We start from the raw sequence: 24,242 nt of genomic DNA, 5'->3' as shown, positions 1-24,242 counted from the left end.
AACACATTATCATAACACACTGTATGTTGATGACTCAATGGAATATGTATTTTAGATAAATTCAGGGTGTCAGCTAGCCCTTTCTTTAACTTCTCTGAGACTGCAAGTCTTCAAGAACTGAATGAATAGTTTCTGGGTTAGGTATCAGAGGACAGTCCAACTCAGGCAGCACTGTGGTGGGCATCTGACAAAGACCACCAGCCCAGAACAGGAAGTAGCTGAAAATTTCTTGATGTAGCTGGAAAAAGCCTCTTGATAGCAAACCCTGGCAGATCTCATCTCAGCCACCTTGCATCTGCTGGAAGTGCAGTAGGTCTGTGCACAAGCAATGCAGATTTACAGAGACCATTAAGGGCAGTTTCACAGGTGGCCAATAAGCTGATTAAGGGAGATGCTCTGCTGGATCTGGTACTCAAAAAACCCAAACAAAGCTGATGAAAGAAGGAAAGGCAAAGGCACCCTTTCCTTCAAAGACTCTGAAGCGTAAGGTCCTTGACTGCCTGTGCCAAAAGCAGCCAAACTTTATATGGAGCTGTACCAACGAAAGCAAAGCCAGCAGGTCAAGAGAAGGGATCCTTCTGCCATTTGGCCTTTTAAAGACACCCACACCCAGTTTAGGCTCCCCAGAATGACAACATTGACATACCTGAGACCATCCATCTGAGTACAGAGGTCCATCAAGATGATCACGGGACTAAAGCATAGGATGCAGAGAGAGTCCAGGACTGGGGTTTATTCAACATGGAGAAGGTGAAGGAGGATTTATTGCTGCCCAGGACTACCTAATGCAAGCACATAGTGAAGATGGAGCAAGGATCTTCTCGGAGGCACAAAGGGAAAAAATGAGAAGCAATAAGCATAGGCTGCAACACAGAAAATTTCCATTAAGTACACAGAAAAATATTCTCATCTAGAGGGTGGTCAAATACTAGGAGACAAGCTTAGGGAGGTTGCATGATCTCTGTCCTCAGACAACTGAAACTTACCTGGGAAAGCTGATCTTCAACCTGTCTAAATGGCTTTGGTGTAAGGACAGGAATGCAACAGCTCCAGGTGGTCCTTCCTAGCTCCATTATTCTACGAATGCCTGAGCCAAGTCCAACAGCACAATTACAACCCTGTACTCCAAGACAGCAGATTTCAGCTGAGAAATAGGTTTAGACCAGCCAAAGGACAGCAAGAAGAAAGTAATGAAGAAGGACAACATGTAGTCCGTGTTTTTCTCCCAATTCCTTCTCCTATAATGACATTTTCTATCATGATTATTCTCTGTCACATGCAGCTATGTATGTCACAAGGTGACCATCATCTATATCTAGATGTGTGCTGCAATTGTACATGTGTCTATGTGGGACTCTGTGTGTATATATATGTCAGTTTAAAGGATAATTCCCATTACTGATTACCAAATAATTTATTATGGCTTTGTGGGACCAATATTCAGTTAAAATTGGTGCTTTCTATAAGAAAAAAAAGTTTCATACTGAGCAATACTTTGTTTACTTATCCACTTTCCTTCCCCCAAGAGTTCATATCATTCACCACCTATTTTAATTGCTCACTGCCATCCCACCCAGAGTTTGGACATTCATTTCAGAGCACCTCAAGCATGTTTTAACAGCAAAACAAACCTTTCATCTTCTTACTTATTATTACATATGCCTGCTGCATAATGCTGACCAGAGAGTGGCAAAAGAGAACTTCTGTGACATCTATGGAGACAAATCTGTGGGCAGAAGGGAAGTGTTTTTCCTGTGAGATGCAGCCCTTCAAATCTTTAAATTACCTGAGGAGCAGCTTTTTCAAGCTCAAGTATAAGATGCAGGCTAGCCACAGCACTCGCCTTTGCCTCGAGGAAATTCCATGTGGATCATAGACCCTTAAGATCAGTCCAACCATTCACCTAACACTGCCAAGCCCACCACTAAACCATGTCCCTGAGCACCTCACACACACATCTTTTAAATCCCTCCAGGGATGGTGACTCCACCACTTCCTTGTGCAGTCTGTTCCAGGGCTTGACAAATCTTTCTGTGAGGAAGCTTTTCCAGTATCCAATCTAACCCTCCCTGGCACAACTGGAGGCTGTTCCCCCTTACCTTATCACTTATTACTTAGGAGAACAGACTGTCCCCCACCTTGCTACAACCTCCTTCCAGGGAGCTGAGAGCAAAGTCTCTCCTGAACTACCTCTTCCCTGGGCAGTCTGTTCCAATACTTGACAACCCTTTCTGTGAAGAAATTTTAACTCATGTCCAATCTAAACACTCCCTGGCACAACCTAATGATGTTTCCTCTTGCTTTATCATTTGTTACTTGGGAGAAGTAGCCCCACGTTGCTACAGCCTCCTGTCAGGGAGTTGTAGAGAGCAAGGTCTCCCCTGAGCCTCCTTTGCTCCAGGCTAATCAACCCCAGGTCGCTCAACTGCTCCTCACAAGACCTGTGCTCCAGACCCTTCAACAGCTCTACTGCCCTTCTTTGGACATGCTCCAGCACCTTGATGTCTTCCTTGTGGTGAGGGGCCCAAAAATGAACACAGTATTCAAGGTGCAGCCTCACCAGTGCTGAGTCCAGGGCCATGATCCCTGCCCCAGCCCTGCTGGCCACACTAGCGCTGATACAAGCCAGGATGCTGTTGGCTTTCTTGGCCACCCGGGCACAGGCTGGCTCATCTTCAGGCAACTATCAACCAACACCTCCGAGTCCTTTTCCACCAGGCAGTTTCCACCCAGGCACATGTTCCCCAGCCTGTAGTGTAGCATGGGGTTGACCCCCAAAATTACATATTTTCAGTAGCTTAAGGATCACACAAAAGTAAAAAATCCATTTCAAAACACAAAGCATCTCACTGTACAAAACAAATCAGGCCATAGTCAAATCTTTAATAAAAGCACTTTGAGTCAATGACAAGCAAGATAGAGCAGACATGACAACCCAGAAAAATCAAGCTGGGGGTAGAAGTGTGCTGCTGGTGTTTTCAGAGGATCAAACAAGGTCCCTAAACCTAAACATCCCAGTGGTGGCTTCTCAGCAGTTCACAATACACCAGAAGGCTGCTAAAAAAAAGAAATCACTTTTGCCTCAACCCTTGTCAAATAGGTGTGGAAGAAGCATAAAAGGGTCTTTTTGTTCTGACTAGTATGGATGGATTAAATTAACCCAGAAAAAAAACTCTGGTTTTAATCTCCAAGTAGGAGGTTAAGTTGATTTTATAGGAAGATGATCAAGCAACTTATACTCTTCCCTACTTTCTCCAGTTTCCTAACATGCACTTCAGCTAGGGCACCTCTGTGGAGAGAAGCCTGATGCTGCTATCCTCCTAATAGGAGTCATCTAATTGGAGCAGGGCATGGCAGAAAGTATCTCCCTGTAGAAATCATTTCCCATCTTATTGGTTAGTCTGTTTAAAGAGGCTGTCAGCCCCATGCATGACAAGACTACACATTTTCATTTAGCAATCTCCTGTTCTGCCCCCCTTATTACAACATTAGGAGCAAATACAAGTTGCATAGGATCCTTTTCACCATGAGACTAGCTAAGTAACCAGTTCTAGTTCCAAGAGTCAGAGTGATCTTCTTTCACAAACAAATAAGGCCCTGAAGCTCCCTTGGTAAGGGGAGGGGTTCTGCAGCACTGAGGAGCATAGCAAAGGGCTTGTTCTCAGAAGCCCAGCACACACAAGGACTTTGGAAGGTCATATCCCTGCACTTTGGTCTTTGGGCAGTGCCACCTGCTCAGTATCTGTAGTGGTCTGGCTTGAATGGCCCATCTCTTGATAATCCTAAGTACTTGGCCTGCTTGTCACTCAGCTTTGTCAGCTTCACACACAGTTTATCCAGATGAGCAGCAGCCACAGCTTCATCCAGCTGCAAAACAAAATATTGAGACACGAATATTAGCAGAACAGAGTCCTGTTAGTTCAGGACATGATTAATAGTGAGAAACAAATGTGTGAAAACAAACAGGATTTAACAGACTGATACAGATGAACCAACAGCTCTTTTCCTGCTAACATACCTCACCTACTTCAGGGCAGAGGCATCTGCTTTGAGCACAGAGCTGCATTCAGATGGAAAAGCCCCACATTTTGAGGGAGTCAAGTCAAGCTTAAGTGAGACAGATAAATTTATATAATCAAGCCCATTTCAATCTCATTTATACACATTCACATTCACCCAACAAATAAAGAACAGAGATAAAACTATTCAAAAATAAAACTATCCAGTTTGGTAGAATGGGAAAGCCCCAAACACATCTCCCTAGACATACCAGACTGTCAACTTACTATTTTAGGTCAGTTCTACTAATGGAAAAAAAATGCATCCCCTTTCTAGATATCCCATTTTAGGGGTATATGTATTAGAATATTAATCTCACAATCACTAATTCATCAAGAATACTAGTATCTCTTGGCATTGTCTTCATGAAGAATAAAGCCATGGTGGACTGTAGGACATGGGCTCAGAAGTGTTGATATACTTTATCTCAGAGGCATCTGGCAGACACTCTCAAAGGACTTAAAAATATGCAAAGTTACAAGATAGCTAAGTGCTGCAGAAAATAGGTAGAGAAAAGTAAAAAAGAAAAAGTAAAATTGCCAACTAGCTGCTATGTCAGAAGGGAAAAGATATTCCAAGCTAGAAAGGACAGCACTAAGAGGACTGGGTGCTGCTGAGTTCCAGCAGATGGACAAGTTTGACCATCATTTGTAACTCCTGCAAAATACAAGTAGCCATTGCTAAGGAAACAGGTACAAGGTAAGTTTAAATTCCAGTAGCATGGGAAAGACTGGTGACATTCCCCCAGATGTGAAAGGCTGCAGTATATTTGAAAGGCAAGAAATCAATAAAACAATTAAGGGCCAAATCTTCAGCTTGTGTGAACCACCATGTTCTAAATGATTCAAATAACGAGTCCTAGATTTCCTGTTCAAAGGGGGTGTGGTAACAATCTACTACTCTGGAGTAATCCCATTGTAATGAACCAGGTAAAAAGCTACACTTGTGCAGAGTACAATTCACTGCAGCTCAACCTGCTCATAGGAAGATGGAATTGGCAACATCTCTGGAGAACAGCACAGTCAAATATGTACAAGGCAAAATTAAAAAGATAGGATGAAGCACATGAACAATGTGAAAGTGAACCATGAAAGCTACCAAACACTACATAAAAGTCAGGAAAATCATGAAAGAAAGAAATGCTAACTGGAAGGACTGTGTTCAGAAGGGAAAAAAGTATTAAAGATTAGTAGATCCTGTCAGAAAGAAAAAGGGTTAAAAATTCCATGCATATCTGATTGACTTGACTGACATATGAAGATCTGGATAGGGGCATTTCCAGCAAGTTTAAGACATATTACACTCATTTGAAAAGGAGCCTAGGCCCTGACATTTCCCAGATCAGGTTCTCCAACTGCAGCAGAAATAAGTTGTTTCACAGTTGCTTCAGCTTGGGGAGGTGAAGATTTCAATAAAAAGGTACACAAATTTAGCTGAAGGTAAGCTGACATTCTTACCTTAAAATCAGATAGCTGAACATAGATTTGCTGCTAAGAACATGGATACAACAGCTTGCCTAGATTTCTAGGAACACCCACTGCAGAAGTGTGTGCATGTTTGTAATTGCTAATCATGGAAGCAATATTCTTGCAGTCAAAGAAGTATGGTAAGGTACTGCGTAATTCTTAAGTTTTACATTTGGACCCCAAAGCTACTACACAAAACAAGGGAAGATACTAGCCAGAAAATTATCACAGAAAGCTCTTCTGCCCATCTTTTGTTGGTTCTGACAAGTGCACTGCTTTATTCTTTGAAATGCTCTATGGAGTACAAAGGGTACAAAGAGCATTTTGGCACAGCCTATGAACCCAAAGAGATCACTGCCATATGATCCACAAACATAACTGTTCCTAACTGATCTGGGCACAACTCCCAGTTCAAGTACACTTACTGAAAACTGCTACTCACAAAGAGCATGAAGCCACATTTTATTAGTGACACTAGACTATAAATTCCAAGAGAATCATCAACAAAACTCTTGCTTTGAAGATGATTATGTGTCAGATTGCTGATCAGCTCCTACACTGCATTTCTGGTATGCTTTGCTTGATCATTAATGGTTGGTTTTGGAAGCTTATGCCCATCAGCAAACACTTAAGCAAGCCCAAACATACACATTCTATTTTTCCAAGAACACAGAGTTAAGTTTAAAGGGAAACCTGAGGCAATCTGTCATTAATTTTTTTGTAAAGCTATTAGGACCAGATTGCAATAGGCTCTGCTCACACACAAATGGGACCCAGACTCTACCAACCACAGTAAAAGTGACTTGTAGTTTCACCTCCACTTCAACTCTGCCCCACTAGACTCTGCTGCTGGATAAGCATGGGAAAGGTTGCTGTGAATGCTGACTTTCAGCAGAAGGAACAAGTTGGTTGGGAGAAGCTCCCTGACTAGCCTAAGGCAGTGCAGGGTTTACCAGCACCTTAGCAAAGAGCCCCAGGACATGCCAAAAAGTGACCGGCTGTTCATATCACAGGACAGACAAGTGCCAGTTCCATACATCAGATTAGCCATGAAAAAACAGCCTGCAGATGCAGCATGACCAAAGCCAAGTGTTCACTGAGGGGCAGGAGCTCCTTGCAGCAACATGCAGCAGGAAAATGAACACAAGCACAAACGAAACAAAGCTACGTGATCACATTTGAAGTTGGCTTTCTTACCAGCTTGCATCTTTCTGCTATTTTAACTCACCTTCTTTGGCAGGAAGTAGACTCCAACAGAGTATTTGTCACTATTGGTCCACAGCTCAATCTGTGCCAGCACCTGGTTGGTGAAGGAGTTGCTCATGACGAAGCTGGGGTGGCCCATGGCACAGCCCAGGTTGACCAGCCGGCCCTCGGCCAGCAGGATGACGTGCCGGCCGCTCCTCAGGGTGTAGCGATCCACCTGCAGGGGCAAGAGCAGCAGCAGGGCAACGTCAGGGTGGAGAGGGCATTTTAAATCATGCAGAGCTTTGTGGGCTTCCTTCCTGCACCAACAACTCCACAGTGGGCCTGCAACACAGACTTGGTTATAACCAAGGCATTCCTCCCTAGCCAGTGTTCACAAAACCCGTAGCTATTCTGGACTTCACACAGCCTGAGCCCCAGCACCTGCTTCGTGGTTCAGAATACTTAAACACCACCCCTGGAGATATTTAAAAGACATGCAGATGTGCTGAAGAACAGTTTAGTGGTGGACTTCGCAGTTTTAGGTTTGTGGTTGGGCCTGAAGGTGTTAAAGGTCTTTTCCAGCCTAAATAATTCTGTGATTCCAGACAACTGCATTTCTTATTCTGTCATAGCACAGCAACTGTGAAAAAAGGTTGTAGTGAGGTGGGGGTTGATCTCTTCTCCTAAGTAATTAGCTATAACACAAGCAGAAAAGGGCTTAAGTTACTCCAGGGGAGGTTTAGGTTGGATATTAGGAAGAATTTCTCTACTGACAGAGTGGTGAGGCCTTGGCCCAGGCTGCCCAGGGAGGTGGTGGAGTCCCCATCCCTGGAGGGGTTCAAAGAACATGTCAACATGGTCCACTCAAGGCTGGCACTTTTACAAACTTTAGCTAGTGGCTTGTAAGCAAACACTTGTTGCACACAGCATGCTGGCAACTTTTCACAGCTTTTGCTCTGTGAGCAGGTATCTCTTCTGCACCATTCTGAACATCCTGCTTGCAACAGCAGTGGTTTATGTAACAGACCAGAGGGGTTCAGGGTACAAGGCCAGTCTTCAACATTAAGCCATACAGACAATTGTGTCACAATTTTTCAAATGGACCTTAAGAGCCACACTGAACAGCCAGGTGCTGCTAGTTTGCATGATACCATATTAACATCAAACTTAGCCTTCAACAGTGTTTACTTTTTGAGCAGTCCCAGTTTTAGTTTTAAAACCCAAACTACCACAAAGCAAGCAGTAAGCACCAGGCTCCTGTTCAGCTCCATGCTGAAGTCACTTGCAAGACCAGTCTTGGAAGCAGTGTGAACTTGAGGGTAACTTCATCCCCAGCTGAGCCCATGTAGAGTGTCACAGCAGCACATAATGTATTGAAAAGGCTCACAACTGTTTAGTAAGAGTGATGCAGATGCCAAATAAGCATCAGAGGAGTTATGAGAAGTGGAAGGGCAGACTTACATCTACCATGATATCTGCTTGGGTGTGGCACCTTTAAATAAAGTAAAAACCCTGCCCCAGAATCCTGCTATCAGTGAGCACACTCCCTTTTCAGAAAGTAACCAGAAGTCCCATGCCAAGTCAAAGGCTGGTTTGTTTTACTTGATGTTATCTCCCCATCAGTGCTGGTGTTACAAAACAGTTTTGGATTTATTTTAGTTTTGTTTCTCTGCTTTAGGATATAGCTGAAAAGCTGACATTTTTAGATTCTTATTTTCCTGTGTAGGTAGTATAGCCATAACTTGAAGGAAATACATTGTGGGAATGCAAGCTGAGCAAGGGTAAAACATCTCACCTTGTCTACCCAGACACAGACTCCTGGTTTACACAGGTTTCTAAAATTAAATCACTACATCTGGAAGTCTAAATCTGACAGATCTCCAGATATGCTTTCTTGAGGCTTCAGTCTCCAAGCAAAGAAAAAAAAAAAACAAACTTTGAAAACAAAGAGAATTTAATTTTTTCAAATGACAGAATCCCCTAAGACATCCCTTTGAACTTCACTCTAATCCTGGCACCCTGCACTAGGACCAAGACTGTTATGGTGCCAAGCAGTACATGAGCAAGCAGCTTCCTGAGACAAAACTCAGATCAACCACTAGGCAAGCTATGGGCTCTGTTCTTAAGTTTTATATGCTCTCTAATGATCTGTTCTGCATTCATCATCTAAGTTGCTTTTTGAAACTGAGCTATGGCATTGTTTTCAGCTGGGAGCTACCAAAGAAAGCACATTTCCACACCTCTTCACCATACCCCAGATGTCAAAGCTGACATCCTGTAAGGAATGAACTTGATGTAATTAATTGTCTACACAACCACCACTATGAGGTAGCTTCCTGTTTGTCAAGGAGGTAGAAACACAGAGAGAAGGATGCAGCCATATCGGGCACCTCTTGTCAGAGGCCATGCTGTACACTTGAGCGCTGGCTGGAACCAACCACTCCAACACCAACACAAGGACATGATGTGCAGCTTGCTCCAGGTTAATCAGGGAAGAGAGCAGAGTCTCCACTCTGATCAGCCCAGAGCACTACTGTCTTCTAAGAAAGTTAGAGGCAAAGTACCTGAAGAGAAATATCCCCCCTTTCTGGAAACAGACAGAGTCTGCTTCTTCCTAGCAGGAGAGCTTGTGCAAGGGCTCACCTGAGGTTTAACGTTCACCACCTCTACAGCATTTTCATTCAGCCACTTGGCATCAACTTCCACATCAAAATGGCCAATATTACACACTATGGCATCATCCTTCATCTGCTCGAAGTGCCTGCAAAAGAAAAGTTGTTTCAAAATTTAATGCACAAAAATAATTTCTTCAGCACCAGCAGATGCTGTGATCCATAGTTCTACCTGCAGAAAGTGAGTGCAAAGTGCCTGGCTCACTGACTGCATTTGACTCTCACAAGATGTGTGGGTCTGAATCTTCCAGGTATGTCACATCTACTGAAAAAAAACCCTCAAGCTTTTAGGAAAGGATACTTCCCCTGGATGTAAGGTTATTGGAGAGAAAGTATTTTCCTATTATTGAAAGTAAAGCTATTTTAATTGGTCAAAACTGAAGTACCTGAAGTATTCTTTCTTCATGAAGAAACAGTTCTATTCATGACTTGAAAGTTTCAGCAGTTCTACATCTCTAGAGAATAATGGCCTTTCCCACTTACCCAGCCTTCCACTACAGCATGCACAAACACAAAGGCAAGATAGGAATGAGTCTGTTTAGAATGTAGGGGGTGTAAATGGCAGAAGTGGTATCAAAAAAACTGCAGAGTAGTTTACTGAGAACAGGCTACTTCCAGGTCTGCTACACATACTCACAGATGGAATCACATTAACCTTTACAAGCTTCCTCTTCTGGTCCCATTTATCTGTCCTAACAGAATTTAGTTCTCATGCTCTCCTTCTCCAGGTGTTTATCTATCCCTCTAGACCTTTTGTTTCTGTCACTATATGCTGTAAGACAGGAACAACTGCAACATGGCAACAGCCACCAGAGCTGGAAGACCAAAGTCCCAATTTCTCACTAAACTGTTGCTAAATTCTGATGTCCAGAATGAGACTGTGAATCTTCACCATACTGCTGGCAATTAATGATTATATTTTTAAAAATAAAGTTTAACTGCACATCTATGCTTTCACTAAAGCAAGTGGCTAGACCATACCTGCCCTGAACAATGTCAGTGCAGCCAGTGGTGGTAACGAAGATATTGCCCTCCTTGCAGGCCTCCTCCATGGTTGTAACTTCATAACCTGAAAAGAGAGAAAGTTACTCCTCTGCCAAATTACCAGCACTTCTTAAAAACCAGGATACAATATTATAGTAGAAAAGAATGGAGAAAAAAAAAAAAAATCAGTAAAAGCCTGTGCCAACACCTGACCTCTGGAGGAAGCAAAGTAGTGGGTATACTTGTCTTACTAAATACAAACAGCATGAAAATCTGCTCCTCACTTGTTTCAAACCTGTAGATCTATACATCCAATGTCTTATATGCATAGGTGTAGTACCTGGCACAGCACTCAAACTAGAATCAGGGGGTCAAGTTTGCAAAGGAAAGTGCACCCACAACACCTGCAGTTTCTAGTTAGGTATGAATAGAAAGGGATAAACTGGTACTAAAAAGCAGAGTTACATGAGGTGTCCACAGGAGAAGCAGCACAGCTTCCAGAGCATGCCATGAGCAGAGCTGGAAAGGCAGAGAACATAGCATTGCTCTCCAAAGCCATCCACTGAACATAAGGTCTGGTGTTTTACCATGGGGATATTTCAGTGGAGTCTTAACCCACACTGGAGGTTAGAGCTGCACCTTGAAGATAATGAACCCATTCAAAACTAGGCTTACAGCATAATGAAATGGGGGCCTTAGTCCACTATGGCCACAACACCTGCAGTTTCTAGTTAGGTATGAATAGAAATGGGATAAACTGGTACTAAAAAGCAGAGTTACATGAGGTGTCCACAGGAGAAGCAGCACAGCTTCCAGAGCATGCCATGAGCAGAGCTGGAAAGGCAGAGAACATAGCATTGCTCTCCAAAGCCATCCACTGAACATAAGGTCTGGTGTTTTACCATGGGGATATTTCAGTGGAGTCTTAACCCACATTGGAGGTTAGAGCTGCACAACTTGAAGATAATGAACCCATTCAAAACCAGGCTTACAGCATGATGAAATGGGGGCCTTAGCCCACTATGGTCTCTGTAGCCTTAACTCCAAACACATCTTCAAGGCCCCTACTAATAAATTCCTTCCCTAAGCCTAAGGAAAGAATTCCTACAGTTAAACTGGAGTCAACTCTACATCAACAGGCACAGGGCTGAAACCCACTGAAACTTTCTCAGGCAGCTATCATTTAATGCTACACGGACATGCACAGATCCCTGTCAGGTGCATTAATTCCTTCACCTCCTGCAGCTCTCACCTTCCATGGCTGCCTGGAGCGCATTGATGGGGTCGATCTCCGTGATGATGACTCTGGCTCCAAAGCTGCGCAGGGCCTGAGCACAGCCTTTGCCCACATCACCATACCCTGCCACCACTGCCACCTTTCCAGCAATCATGACATCTGTGGCACGTTTGATGCCGTCGATGAGAGACTCTCTGCAACCATAAAGGTTATCAAACTTGCTCTGAGGAAGAAAAAGAAGCAGTTTCAGAACAGAGGATAGTCACTCAAGTAAAAATTCCATAGAGAAACAAAATGGACTTACACCAAGTACTGCAAACCAGGAGGCTGACAGTCAGCTGAACTCTAACCACAATGAGGGATGGGAAGAGGACAAACTAGTTTGATATTTATCCATTTCAGTCTATACAGTTCTACCAGATACAGGCTTCAGCACTCTTCTGGTAAGAAGCATTTCATAAATGTTGTGGCTTGGACACATTAAAAACTTACTAGAGGTAACCTGAATTTATCAAGTGAAAACACAAACCATCTTTGCATACAGAGGTAGGTCCAAGTTCCTTAACAAGATGCTCACCAGTTCTCTGCTTCTGTTTTTGAGACAATGAACCGAACCAAGTGCCACAGACAGGCAAACCACAGCAGCACAATATCTGGTCAATTGATTAGCACATTCTTATCTTTGCAAGACACGTGCACCCTCAAGAAGAAGGAATTTGCTTACATCAACTACAAGAAATTGGCATCCAGGAAGGTCAAAATTTTATCTTCCCCCAGGAACAGTTAAACTAACATTGCCAGACCTCCTCACTGCTCCAATCTAGAAAAATCCAGCTAGTAGCTATTCACAACACTGGTTACTGTAACCAAGGACTCCTGGATTTCATCTCCTAATGCCCCATCGCACAACATCTTCCTACTGTAACATTAACATATGAGCTTAACAGCCAGACCTCCAAATCTAAACTCCCCTGTTAAGTCAGATGTCCAATAGTACTCTGCTTGAACACGTTCCTAAACTCAGAAACACACTGTTGTACTGATTTTTATAATGCTTCTCCTTTTTCTCCTTGAGCCCTTTATATGGCACATCTTCCTGATCAAAACAAACAGATTTGATTATCTGAAGAACTACAGAAGCCAAGAATTTTTAAAAAAATCTGGCTACTAAAGTTGTGCTTCCCAAGGGGGGGGGGGGGGGGTAAAGAACTCAGCATTCACAGCAAAATTCCAGTCTCAAAGCCTGCACCTGTTTTCTACAGCCCTTGGTCACCAACCATTCTTGCTCTCATTCAACACAGGTAGCACGCTGCCTGCTGTAAGCAAACTTAAGACTGCATATACTTAGATTTTAACAGGGGCACTGATCTTTCAAATGGGACCTACCCTGCAGCTACAGCTGGTGCCATCTAGCATGTGTAAGGTGATGTTACAGTTTGGTTTTCAGGCAACAGCTTACAACTAACATTTTTATAATAAAAAAAGATGCAAAGTCCATGTATAAAATTGTTGCAACTATGACTACAATTCATTATCTGAGCAAGTTACAAGATAGAGCAGCATATCACTCCCAGCCTCAGAAGCTGGCCAAGGATTCATGTGTAGGGAGTTACATTTCAGTTCCAGAAGTTCTTCACTCAGTACTTGTAGGTCTTAGCACAACAAGCACATTTGCCATAAATATTTCAGAAAATTTCTGTTACCAATTCTTCAAATTCCAAAGCTAGTGCCAATTGATAATCCTCTTTTCTAGTCCTTCAGATTTCCCTTGCAGTATAAGCCTTGTTATGGAGGAAAGCAGCATGGTCAGATTAGATTCCTCACCACCAAATCCACCAACTGCAGTCAGAACCTTCCAGGTGCCTTTGCATTCCCACGTAGGCAAGGCAGCAGAGTGCTGGATACAAACATCTGTCCCACCCCAAAATACATTTGAGCAGCAAGAGGGAGGAACAGAACTGGATGGTGTTTTCTCTCCAAATACTCATGTACCAACCTGGCATCAACTGAAAATATCAAACTAGATAGATTTTTTTTTCAGCTCAAGTGCACATCTTCCTGCAGCTCTGTAACTGTGCCTAGCACAAGCCTTTTACTACGTAAATACCAAACTTCATTTGAAAATAAGCACTTGTTTGGCACTAGAACAAAGTGAGCGCAACCCAAATCCACTCAAGCTTTTTTTGAAACATCTGATCCAAAACTACTAAGCAGTATTAATAGCTATTATGCAGGAAGCACAACTCTAAGTGTTTTCACCTAGGTGCAAAGACACAAGCTTCTTCCATGATCAGCTAGATTCCAGCCCACCAGGTATGAAATAAAATGCCAGATGCTTCTTTGTGAGCGGAAAGGACATACTCTACAGCTAGCAAACTGCAGAGAAGGCAGATCAGTCAGTAAGAACTGCCATGCCCAGTAGGATAAGGTCAGTATGGTAACTTGCAAGAGATTTACCAACTAGATTGATAAAAAAGCATCTAGACACAAACCTGAAGTATGCCTGAAATTCCCACTATAATTCATCTGCCTCTAAAAAGCACCAGCACCTTTTAAACACCATTCTTCCTCATCCCTCACATCACCTGGATTTGTTTTGGGAAGCAGTCCTGTAGCTAAGCAAAGAACAAATACCTCCTGCTTTATCCTTTGCAACTGTAGTTCACAGAGATACTCGGTGAGATCCACTGACCTTCACCAGCCACAGGCTCAGGCAGGTCACATTTTTCCAGCTGGTACCTGCCACCTCCCTAGGGGTTTTAAGCTACTCAGAGTGAGGACATGCCCCTTGCCACAGGAACTGACTTTACCCAGGAGCCATGATTTCCAAAGGTGTTCCTACATTATTAAAATGCAAAAGAATGTTATGTCCTTACATACAAAAAAAGCCCTTGATGTTCTGAAAACAGAGTATTTACAATGACATGTCCCATCAGAAACATCAAGGGCTCCCTGCAAGGATATGCTGAAAAATCTGTTCAGTACCAGGTCAGGAATAGCTCAGCAAAAGAAAGGAGTACTTGCAAGGGAATGACAACTCAACACCAAACTAGTCAGACAGAAGAACAGAGCAGAAGTGCTCCAGTTGCATTACCTTGGTGACAGAGTCATTCACATTGATAGCTGGCACTTTCAGGGTCCCATTGGCCTTCATCTTGTACAGGTTGTGAACTCCAGTGGTTGTCTCTTCTGAAATACCTCTAATTCCTGTGGGGAGAGTAAAAGAATTCACCTTAGCTGGAGTTAATACTGCTGCAAACCTACACATCCAGGTGCTGGGAGCATCTTCCACAGGCCCAAATTAAACACTTAGCAGGAAGCAGGGAAGAGATGAGAACCCTCATTTCAATCCTCAAACAGTAGTTTGAAACTTCAAACCAGATTCTTACTCAACAAAGCAATGAAAGGAGCAGGACAAAATATTCTTTGGAAAAAGGGAAAGAACCAGTTCTTGACCCAGGAATGAGGAAAGACCTCACTCTGACCTGTTCTCTCAAAGAGATCCAAAAGCATTTCTGCAAAATGGGCAAGATGTTCACCTCAGTGAAGTTTCTACAGCCCAGTCCATTCTAGCAAGGTGTTCTGAAAGATCTGTTCTCAAGGGTTTGTAGTGACAGGACAAGGGGCATTGGTTTTAAGCTAGAAAAGGGTAGATTTAGGTTAGACATTAAGAAAGTCTTCTTTAATAGGAGGGTGGTTGATCACTGGAACAGGTTATCCAGAGAGGTGGTGGAGGCCCCATCCCTGGAGACATTCAAAGTCAGGCTTGACAGGGCCCTGAGCCACCTGACCTAGTTAGAGATGTCCCTGCCTACTATAGGTGGGTTGGACTAGAGGGCCTTTAGAGATCCCTTCCAACCCAATACAGCCTATGATTCTGTTTTCCACACAGCTAATTAGCACATCTACTTGAAGTAGACTTGAATGAGCCCTACTTTCAGCTGTTAGTTACACACTGGGACTGAACTAACTTCCCTTTCAATTAGAAGCAGCTGAAGCATGGAGGACAGTTTCCTTAGAAATTAGCCCAGAAAACCTGTCCAGCAAAGGGCACTTTCAGATGCTGCATGTCAAAATGCCTCCTGCACTTACAATCCAGTCTTTGCACACACTGCATGCTCTGCTAATATTACTCTTATTCTGCTTCTCCCCCCACAGACATCAAATATCACCACAAGCCCTTAGGATACCTTAGCCTCTATTATCTTCAAGATACAGAACCCAGATGCTGTCACCTTCCTTGAAGCACTCCTTGCAGCAGAGGGCAAAGAGCAGAGCTTGGTTAAAGGAGAAAAGGGCTCCACTCAGTGGGTCCCACTTTGGAGGCTTTGCTGTTTCCAAGAAGCAACAGACTAGAAGGTAAAACTAATCAAGATCTGTCATCTTCTACAGAGGTCAGCCTTAAATTGTTTATTGAACTGCTGCAAAGAGGCTTTTCCATTATGGTCAGTGCAGACAGCACATGTTTTGGCAAGGGAAACATTGCCAGGTATGGTATCCTGCACAGACTCCTTAAAAATCCTGTGGAATAGCCAATTCTATGAATTTAGGAAGCAATTCCAAGCAGTATGGATGGGTTTTTTTGGTCAATGGCAGACTAGAGATGCATGCCAAGACAGGAGACAATTCAACAGCCATTGCCCTACTGCACTACACTGCACTAGTCCCTTCCACACTAGGAGGACAAGACAAGTAAGAGGGAGCAAAGGTCTGGAGAGGAGGCAAGCAGACAGCAGGAGGGCTGAAAGTGTGAAAGGAGCTCAACACAAGGACCTCCCCAGGAACAACACCAACGCAGGTGCGTGTTGCACAACTCTTGCATGCCAGGAATCTGGAGAAAGCAACCCTGCAAAATAGAGTAGGAACACTGAAAATACATTTTTTGGCCTCTGACAATGCAAGGAAGACAGGAAGGCATGATCAGTTGTGATATTCTCTGACATCAAATGTCAGGGAAGCAAGAGGTCATGATTACCAAGAGAGGCATTCTAGGAAGCAAGAGAGGGGACCCCAACATGGCTAAGTAGACACCAATGAAAAACTCTCATTACAGTTTCAGTAACACAAAGATGTTGACTGTTAGATTACTGGGGACATCAGGCTGAGGATGAAGGAGAAAGTGAGGCCTGCCAAAAAAAAAAGTTTCCTCTCTTCCTCCTCATCCTGCACATGGATGGGGAGCAGCCCCAGACTCCTCCCCTTGCACAGCCCTACCCATGGCCTGCTACCTTCAGATTTTTTTCCCTCTAGCTTCCTCAAAGCAATGGAGACCTGATCCAGTGGGCTTCTACACCAACCTCACCTGTACAGATTAAAAACAAGCATCAGCACACCCCACTGTATCAGTTTTGTTTCCATGCCATATCAACATCCAATTCTCTCCACATCCCACTTCAAACATGTCCTCTAGCAACACTGGGCATCTGTGGCTGGCAGCAGCAGATGTGATGGACACTGGCAGAGCTAAGGAGCATCTGTCATACTTGCCAGACAGATCAACCAGCTACTGCAGGTCATGACAAATTCCCTTCAGATGAATCTTTTCACATAAACATGTGCTAGCAAAACCACACTGACCTGTTTTACTAACTTACACTGAAGGTAACAAGTCAAAGCAGGAGTCCCAACCCCGACCCCATCAGCACCTTCACTGACAAGCTGCATGAGTGAAAGCCCTGCACCTTACATAAGGGAGAAAACTCTTCCCTTTCCAAGAAAGTCTACAGGCTGTCATGAGTTGATCCAATGGTGCACTAAGAGGATGCAGAAGAAAAAGCATTAATGTTAAAAATATTAATTGCAAGGAGACATGAAGCAATTTTAAAACACCTCATTTCCAGGAAGCTTTTGGCAAGTCAGTAGTACCATCTCATTCTCGGGTAATAGGCCCTGTGAAGGATGACCAGGACAGATCACTGTAGCTTATCCACCACAGAGCAGAGATGATCTCTTACCTGCAGGTAAGAGATTCTGGTCTTGGACTGTAAACAATGTTCACAGACTCCTTCATAGCCTGTTTGCACATGCCAGCCCCTCTTTCCCCACCCCTTTGACACAAAAGCAGGGAGTTCTCCCAGGAACAGACTGCATAAAGAGCCTCCCAAGAAGAACTGTGCCTGACAACAAAACACAAGTCACCTTTCAAGAGCTGTGGGTACTTGGTATGAACTAGGTTGGTAAGATCTCCACCGTCGTCCAAAATCATGTTGAGGGGCTGCCCGTCCTTGAAGTACAGGGTCTGCTCAATGCACCACAAATATTCCTCATCTGTCTCCCCTTTCCAGGCAAACACTATATAGGAATAAACACACAATTAGCCAGTTCCTTACTCAGCACGGAATAAAGCAGCCAAAGGAAGATTTAATCTGCAGCTCTCAGTAGCAGAGTCAGCAGGCAGATGATTATCTGTGCATGTAGGACAGAAAAGACATTTGCATTGAAAAAGAAGATCTCAGAATGAGCAGATGTGAAATCACTTTGCCTTCTTTTCCAGGCTACAAACTTGGTCAAAGTTTTGAGACTTTACTGGTCTCCTTATTCTTCTCCCATGTTAAGAGGGGAAAAAGCAAAGCAAACTAAAGCAGACTCACATCCCCAGCACCCCACTCGATCCCCTAATACACCCTGTGTTACCAGAAATTAAAAATAGCCACTGGATAGATTGATACAGACAAATGAAAACACAACTACAGCATTTTCTAGCACAGCAGAAAAGAGGGACTAGACTTCAGCATGAGCTGAACACCAGACTACAAACTCTTCAGCAACTTTCAGTTGGAATTCTAGTCTTTAGCACATCACTAAAATCCTATCTGCTGTGCCTTGTATCTCACTAAGGCATATTCCTATACCAGTACATCTACCACCAGCATGCTGTACCTGGAGGTGTTTTTGCCTTTCCAGGCATTGTACTGGCCTCATGCTGTACTTGAGCCTCAGTGGTACTCAGCCATTCAAACATGTATTAGACACACTATTTATATGCCCCAACATCTGGAAAAAAATGTCATGTTTTCACTGTTTACATAGAAAACTAGCCCTGAGCCATCAAGAGCCAATAATACAATTGCCCTTGCCCTTTCTGGAAAAAAAAAAAAAAAACAAACCTGCATTAGTATCTCATATTGCACCCAAAGGATTCACAGTCCTCCAAGGCCTTGTAAATACATGAAGTGCAATATGAACAAAAAGAGCAAGTTCCACCAAACAAGCATACCAAAGCATACAAACACTCCACCTGTCAACTGCTCTTCTCTTGAGTTTTGGCTGTTGAGAGCTGTAGTGTAAGGCAATATTCTAACATCAGATCTGGAGTCCCACCAGGTCCTCTGACATCACATGCCAGAGGCAAGCAGAGGAGGTGATGCCTCCAGCTAGTAATGCCAAAGGAGCTGATGAAGGGATCGTTTTCTTCTGTTACCTTAGAAAGGCTGGGGAAAGACTTGTGGCAACAGCTAGTTATAACAGAAATTAAATACACCTCCCAAAGCAAAGAATCAGGCTGCCAGAAATCAGATTTAGCCTCTGCCAACATCCAAGCTCAGGCCGTGAAGTTCCCAGCACAGAGCCACAAGGACTGTAGGTCTTTAGGCTGAGTAACAAGCAGACAACTTAACATATTCATAATGATCTACAAAGAATTGCTCTTTATGGAAAGGTGACAATACAACAGCAGCATCCTGATAAATCACTTCAGAGATATTAGGCAGCAACACAGCTGGCTTAGCTCTAGCCTAAAACCAGCTCCAGTAAATCCTGTCACTGGAGTAGGGCACACTGTACTTAACAGCCCTTCCCAAACACCCATTTAGCACCAAGCTTGCTGGAAAGCTCCAAACACCTCCCTCTACACAAACATACACACTCATCCATTTATTTACTCTGCTGGTTCACCCACCTTAATGGCCAGGCTTAAAGCTGGGAACATAGAGCCAGGCTCTTCCACAGCCTAACACCAGCCATTGTCTAGAGTGCCACCCATCATCTGATGCAATGCAACTTGAATCAAATGCTTTGGTTTGTAACAATCACTGCTTTTGATGGGCCATTTCTATCCTGAAGCTTGTTCAGAAGAGCTTGGTTTGTACACAGTTTGACTCAGAACAGCAGAACATCCCAACTCAGAGCTAAATCAGAACATGGAAAACTTACCAGGGATACCAGCTTTTGCAATAGCAGCTGCAGCATGGTCCTGAGTGGAGAAAATGTTGCAGCTTGACCATTGTACCTGGAAAACAATCCAAGTTATGTTTGCTGAACAAAGTTCTGAGATATCAGGCACTCTTCCAAACACAGGAGTTAAGCAGGCAGCAACAGCAGAAAAGCCTATCAGTGTAGGCTCCTGCCCTTCCCACTAGCTCTGCAAAGTTAAGGTGTATAAAATAAGTACCTGACAGGGCCAGGGAAAATGTCACTTTGGGAGAGAATGCAATGGCTGAATACGAGGCACAACTACAGCTCAATCTCCTCACTCATAAGAGCTTCTGTTAGACAGCCAGAGCATACATCCAGCTCTAAGTCTTCAGGAAGTGCACAGTAAGGTGGGTTTAGTAGGGCTTTGGTCAAAGTTCAGATTTTCAGAACAGCCACACAGCACGTGTCTGCTGAGGGGTAGGGACATGCAGCAGCACACCTGCTGACACTCAGAAGGGTCAGAAATGCAGCAGAAACACCACACAACCAACAGGCATTCTCCAAGATCACACTTATCCAACTCCCACTCTGTGCTCCAGTCACAGAAGCTCTTCCAGCTGAGCTAAGTTTTCCACACAGATTTCATAACTAGGCTCATGCACCTAGAAAAGCATTGGCATGTTGCTGGGTTGTTGTGAAGAGTATCTGCATACCTACTGCAGCTCCCCAGCAGTCACAGAAACCACCACATCCCAGGGCCACACAGGAGTTCTCCCTCTGCTCCTGACAGGGCTGACTGGCAGGTATTTGCATGCTTATTGTAACAGACCTTGAGGAGAGGGGGTAATAAGGTATAATCCTTCAGCCTGTTCTCAGGTACTCATCCCATTTTATCAAGAACTGACACTTCAGAGTAAGGGCTGGAGTAGAAAGCACCTCATCTGAGTATACACAGCCAACACTTGGCAGTGAAACCACACGTGGAAGGAGCACAGGAAAACTGAATTAGTGACCTTAAGCACTGCACCTCCTCACCTGGATTTTTCTAAGCTCCCCCAGTATCAGCAGAGATGACATCAGGAGGTGTCATGAAATTCAAAGTATACAGAATACCTTTATACTGTTTACACTTCAAGCACATGATACAAGACCTCAGCCACTTCAGCTCAGCATCCTCACATCCGTGACACCAGTCTGTGAGAATGGAACACACCCTACAATAACTGGCATACCCCATGGGCTCAGGGCCTAATATTTGTATCACTGATTATGAATAGGATGCATTTTTGTTGCAATTTTAAGCCTTCTACTCTAAGTATTTATACAGAGTATTTACTCTGTCTTTGTTAACTTAAGAAAAAAGGGATACCAAGATTTCTATGCTGCAGTGAGCTACATCCTCAGCATGTAGGGTATGGTTTAACCAGTCTCACTCCACCTCCCCAAGCAGCTAAGTTTTGGCAGACCAGATGAACCAGGCCTGAATCCCAACTCAGGTCAAAGTCTAACATGTAGGTATCAGGACAAGGAAGGAGTTAACACAACAGCACACATCTTAAAGGCACAACCATAACTTATGCTTAGAGGAACCAAATCTCTGCAGCTACCTCCCTGAATGACTTAGATGAACCCCATACAACACTGATTTGGGGTTGTGCTCAGACTAAAGCAGGCTGGCAACATTTAAGTAAGCATGCAGCTGCTGCCCAGGCCAGCCATACTGGGATATGGTTACCAACAGGAGCAGCAAGGAGCTTCCCAAATTTCAGTGGCTGCTGCTTTCTTTTAACTTTGGTGGAAGGACAAGAGTTTCATCCACAGTAGCTGGAATAAAGCCAGGACTGTAGCTCCACATCAAAGCTCTCCTTCAGCACAGCACCACTTGCAACCGTTGAACTGCTCTGACCATGCTGAAGAACACCTGCACAGCTGCAGGCACCTTGCCCAGGCTGAGCTGGCATGCTGCCCACACCCACCCTGACACTCCTGGAGGAAATCCCTGAGCCACTAGAGAGCTTCCCCTCCTCCCAGTGCCTTTTCATCAGCATGACACTGCTCAACTCTTTCATGGGATGGATCCTGTATCAGGCACCTCTGGGCAGCCCACGTGCAGGCAGCTCAACTTCAGGAAGAAGGAATTTCACATGACATATTTAACCTCCACCACCAAGTTGCAGTCAGCTCTCTGCTCACCATGCAAGCTTTGGGGGCTCTGCTCAGATGCCTGCCTCTCCTCATGCCCTGTACAGTAACGCTCAGCCATGACGTTTGGACTCATGCACCAAGCAAAGCAGGGGGCTCAATGCAGGAAATGCCTCAGAAGTACCTCAGTCTTTAATATAGACCAGGGCAACTGGTCCATAGTCACACAACGAATTCAAAGTGAAGTCCTCAGCCCTCAATCCCTACACCACATGGCTTCCCTGTTTTCCTGCACAGCTCAAGGCCCAGCGTGAGCTCTCAGAAAGCTTCGTTAGTTTTTGCTGACTTTACCAGGGCATGGTGTGGTTCTTAATACAGGCTAATCTGTGCTGGAGGCAGTCACTAGAGCTTCAGCATTGCCTACAATAGCACTGCATGTCCAAGCACAACACAGTTGCATGGGAGTAGCTTTTGGCACTGCTGCTCAGGGTGCTGTACACACAGCTGACAGGGCTGCTGAAGCCAGTGACCCAGCCCAAAACGAGCACGCACAAAGACCACAGAATTATTCTGGGTGGAAGAGACCTTTAAGATCATCAAGTCCAACCATTAACCCAGCAGTGCCAGGTCACCATTAAACCACATCCCTCAGCACCACATCTACACAGCTTTTAAATCCCTCCGGGGATGGTGACTCCACTGGCAGCCTGGGCCAGTGCTCTATAGCCCTTTTGGGGAAGAATTTTTTCCCAATAGCCAACCTAAACCTGCCCTGGTGCAACTACTGTTCCATTGCATGTTAGTTGGGAGAACAAAACTGACCCTCACCTCACTACAACCTCCTTTCAGGGAGTTGCAGAGTGATAAGGTCTTTCCTGAGCCTCCTTTGCTCCAAGCTGAGCAATCCCAGTTCCCTAGTTCTTTAAGGCCCTCCACCAGTTTCATTGCCCTTCTTTAGACCCACTTCAGCACCTCAACATCCTTCTCATAGTGAGGGGACCTAAATGAACCCAGTATTTGAGATGCAGGCCCACCAGTGCCGAGTCCAGGGAGATGATCCCTGCCCTAGTCCTACTGGCCACGCGAGTGCTGATACAAGCCAGGATGCCCTTGGTCTTCATGGCCACCTGGCCACACACTGGCTCATATCCATCCAGCTGTGGACCAAATCCCCAGATCCTTTTCTACCTGGCAGCTTTCCAGCCACACTTCCCAAAGCCTGTAGCTTTGCACAGGATTGTGACCCAAGTGCAGGACTCAGCACTTGGCCTTGTTGAACTTCATACAACTGGCCTTGATCCTGGATGGTTGGTCTATAACAGAGTCCCACCATGGTACCTGCTTTGCTGGCTTTCCCCCGACTCTTACACATAGACACTCAACTCTACCATCATCATTATGCTCAAGACAATCAAAGCACCCGTAACACACAGGCCCACTCCACTGCCACTCCTTACTGGCCTATGCCTTCTGAAGAGCTAACAGCCCTCAGATGAGGCTTTTCCAGAGAGAAGGCACCTACAACATCCCAGAGGTGCACGCAGCACGGGTGAAAAGCTTTTTGCTTAATGAGAGAAGACATAATCCATCCACCTGGAGACTGCAGCACAGTCTCTTCCAAAAAGTACAGACATTTGCCAAGGTCCCTTCAGGTAGTTATAGAAGCAGAAGCTGAGCCCCAGGCAGAGCATTACTTAAGAGCATGATGAAGGAGAAGCTTAGTGACACTGCACCTGAGCTCCCAGCTCGATCAGGGTCTCTATGAGAACCGCTGTCTGCACAGTCATGTGGAGGCAGCCGGCGATGCGCGCGCCCTTCAGCGGCTTGGAGGCAGCGTACATCTCCCTCATCTTCATCAGCCCCGGCATCTCGTTCTCTGCAATCTCGATGGCCTTGCGACCCCAGTCTGCCAGGCTGATGTCAGCTGCAAGAGAAAGATGACAGCTGTCAGAGTTTAAATAGCTGAAACCTTGGTATCTGTTCACACCCTCCACGGCAAGGCATTGGCTGCTACGTCTGAATGCCCAGCAACAGCTGGGAGACAGTTGGTGGAAACCCAGATGCTATTCCAGTTACTCCCTGCTTTTTTACTACGGTACACAGGCTTCCAAACAAGTTCAGACCAAATCTAATAGCCTCTCTGAAAAAAGCGTGCTGCTGTATGAGTATATTAATCAACCAAACTAGCATGCAGACACCCGGAGGCATGTTAATGCAGTAAGCCTCAGGCTTAAGCACTCCTCCTTACAGACACTGCCCAAGGGCCTAACACTTCCTACAGGGATTTACTTCCACACTCTCAAGAGCTGCACAGGGGAAGAGGCTGGCTGTATGGCAGCAGCATCCCCACACGAGATCACA

At 44.6% G+C, this 24,242-nt stretch overlaps 1 protein-coding gene across 1 annotated transcript; it reads right to left on the bottom strand.

Annotated features, from left to right (window-relative positions):
- Nucleotides 1-3,533: 3,533 nt before the first annotated feature.
- AHCY (adenosylhomocysteinase) lies at nt 3,534-23,805 on the bottom strand. Its single transcript, XM_008949402.1, has 9 exons — nt 23,615-23,805; nt 19,758-19,833; nt 17,745-17,897; nt 14,701-14,813; nt 11,622-11,829; nt 10,367-10,454; nt 9,357-9,474; nt 6,754-6,948; nt 3,534-3,867 (listed from the first exon to the last, which is right to left on the bottom strand). The coding sequence occupies exons 1-9, from the start codon at nt 23,747-23,749 to the stop codon at nt 3,736-3,738; spliced, it is 1,218 nt and encodes a 405-aa protein (XP_008947650.1). The 5' UTR covers nt 23,750-23,805; the 3' UTR covers nt 3,534-3,735.
- Between the last annotated feature and the right edge of the window lie 437 nt (nt 23,806-24,242).

This window comes from Merops nubicus, unplaced genomic scaffold (assembly GCF_000691845.1).
Source record: "Merops nubicus isolate BGI_N331 unplaced genomic scaffold, ASM69184v1 scaffold7311, whole genome shotgun sequence".
In the NCBI taxonomy this organism is placed as follows: Eukaryota; Metazoa; Chordata; class Aves; order Coraciiformes; family Meropidae; genus Merops; species Merops nubicus.
The sequence above is the reverse complement of the archived record's forward strand: the minus strand, read 5'-3'. Positions and strand labels throughout refer to the sequence as shown.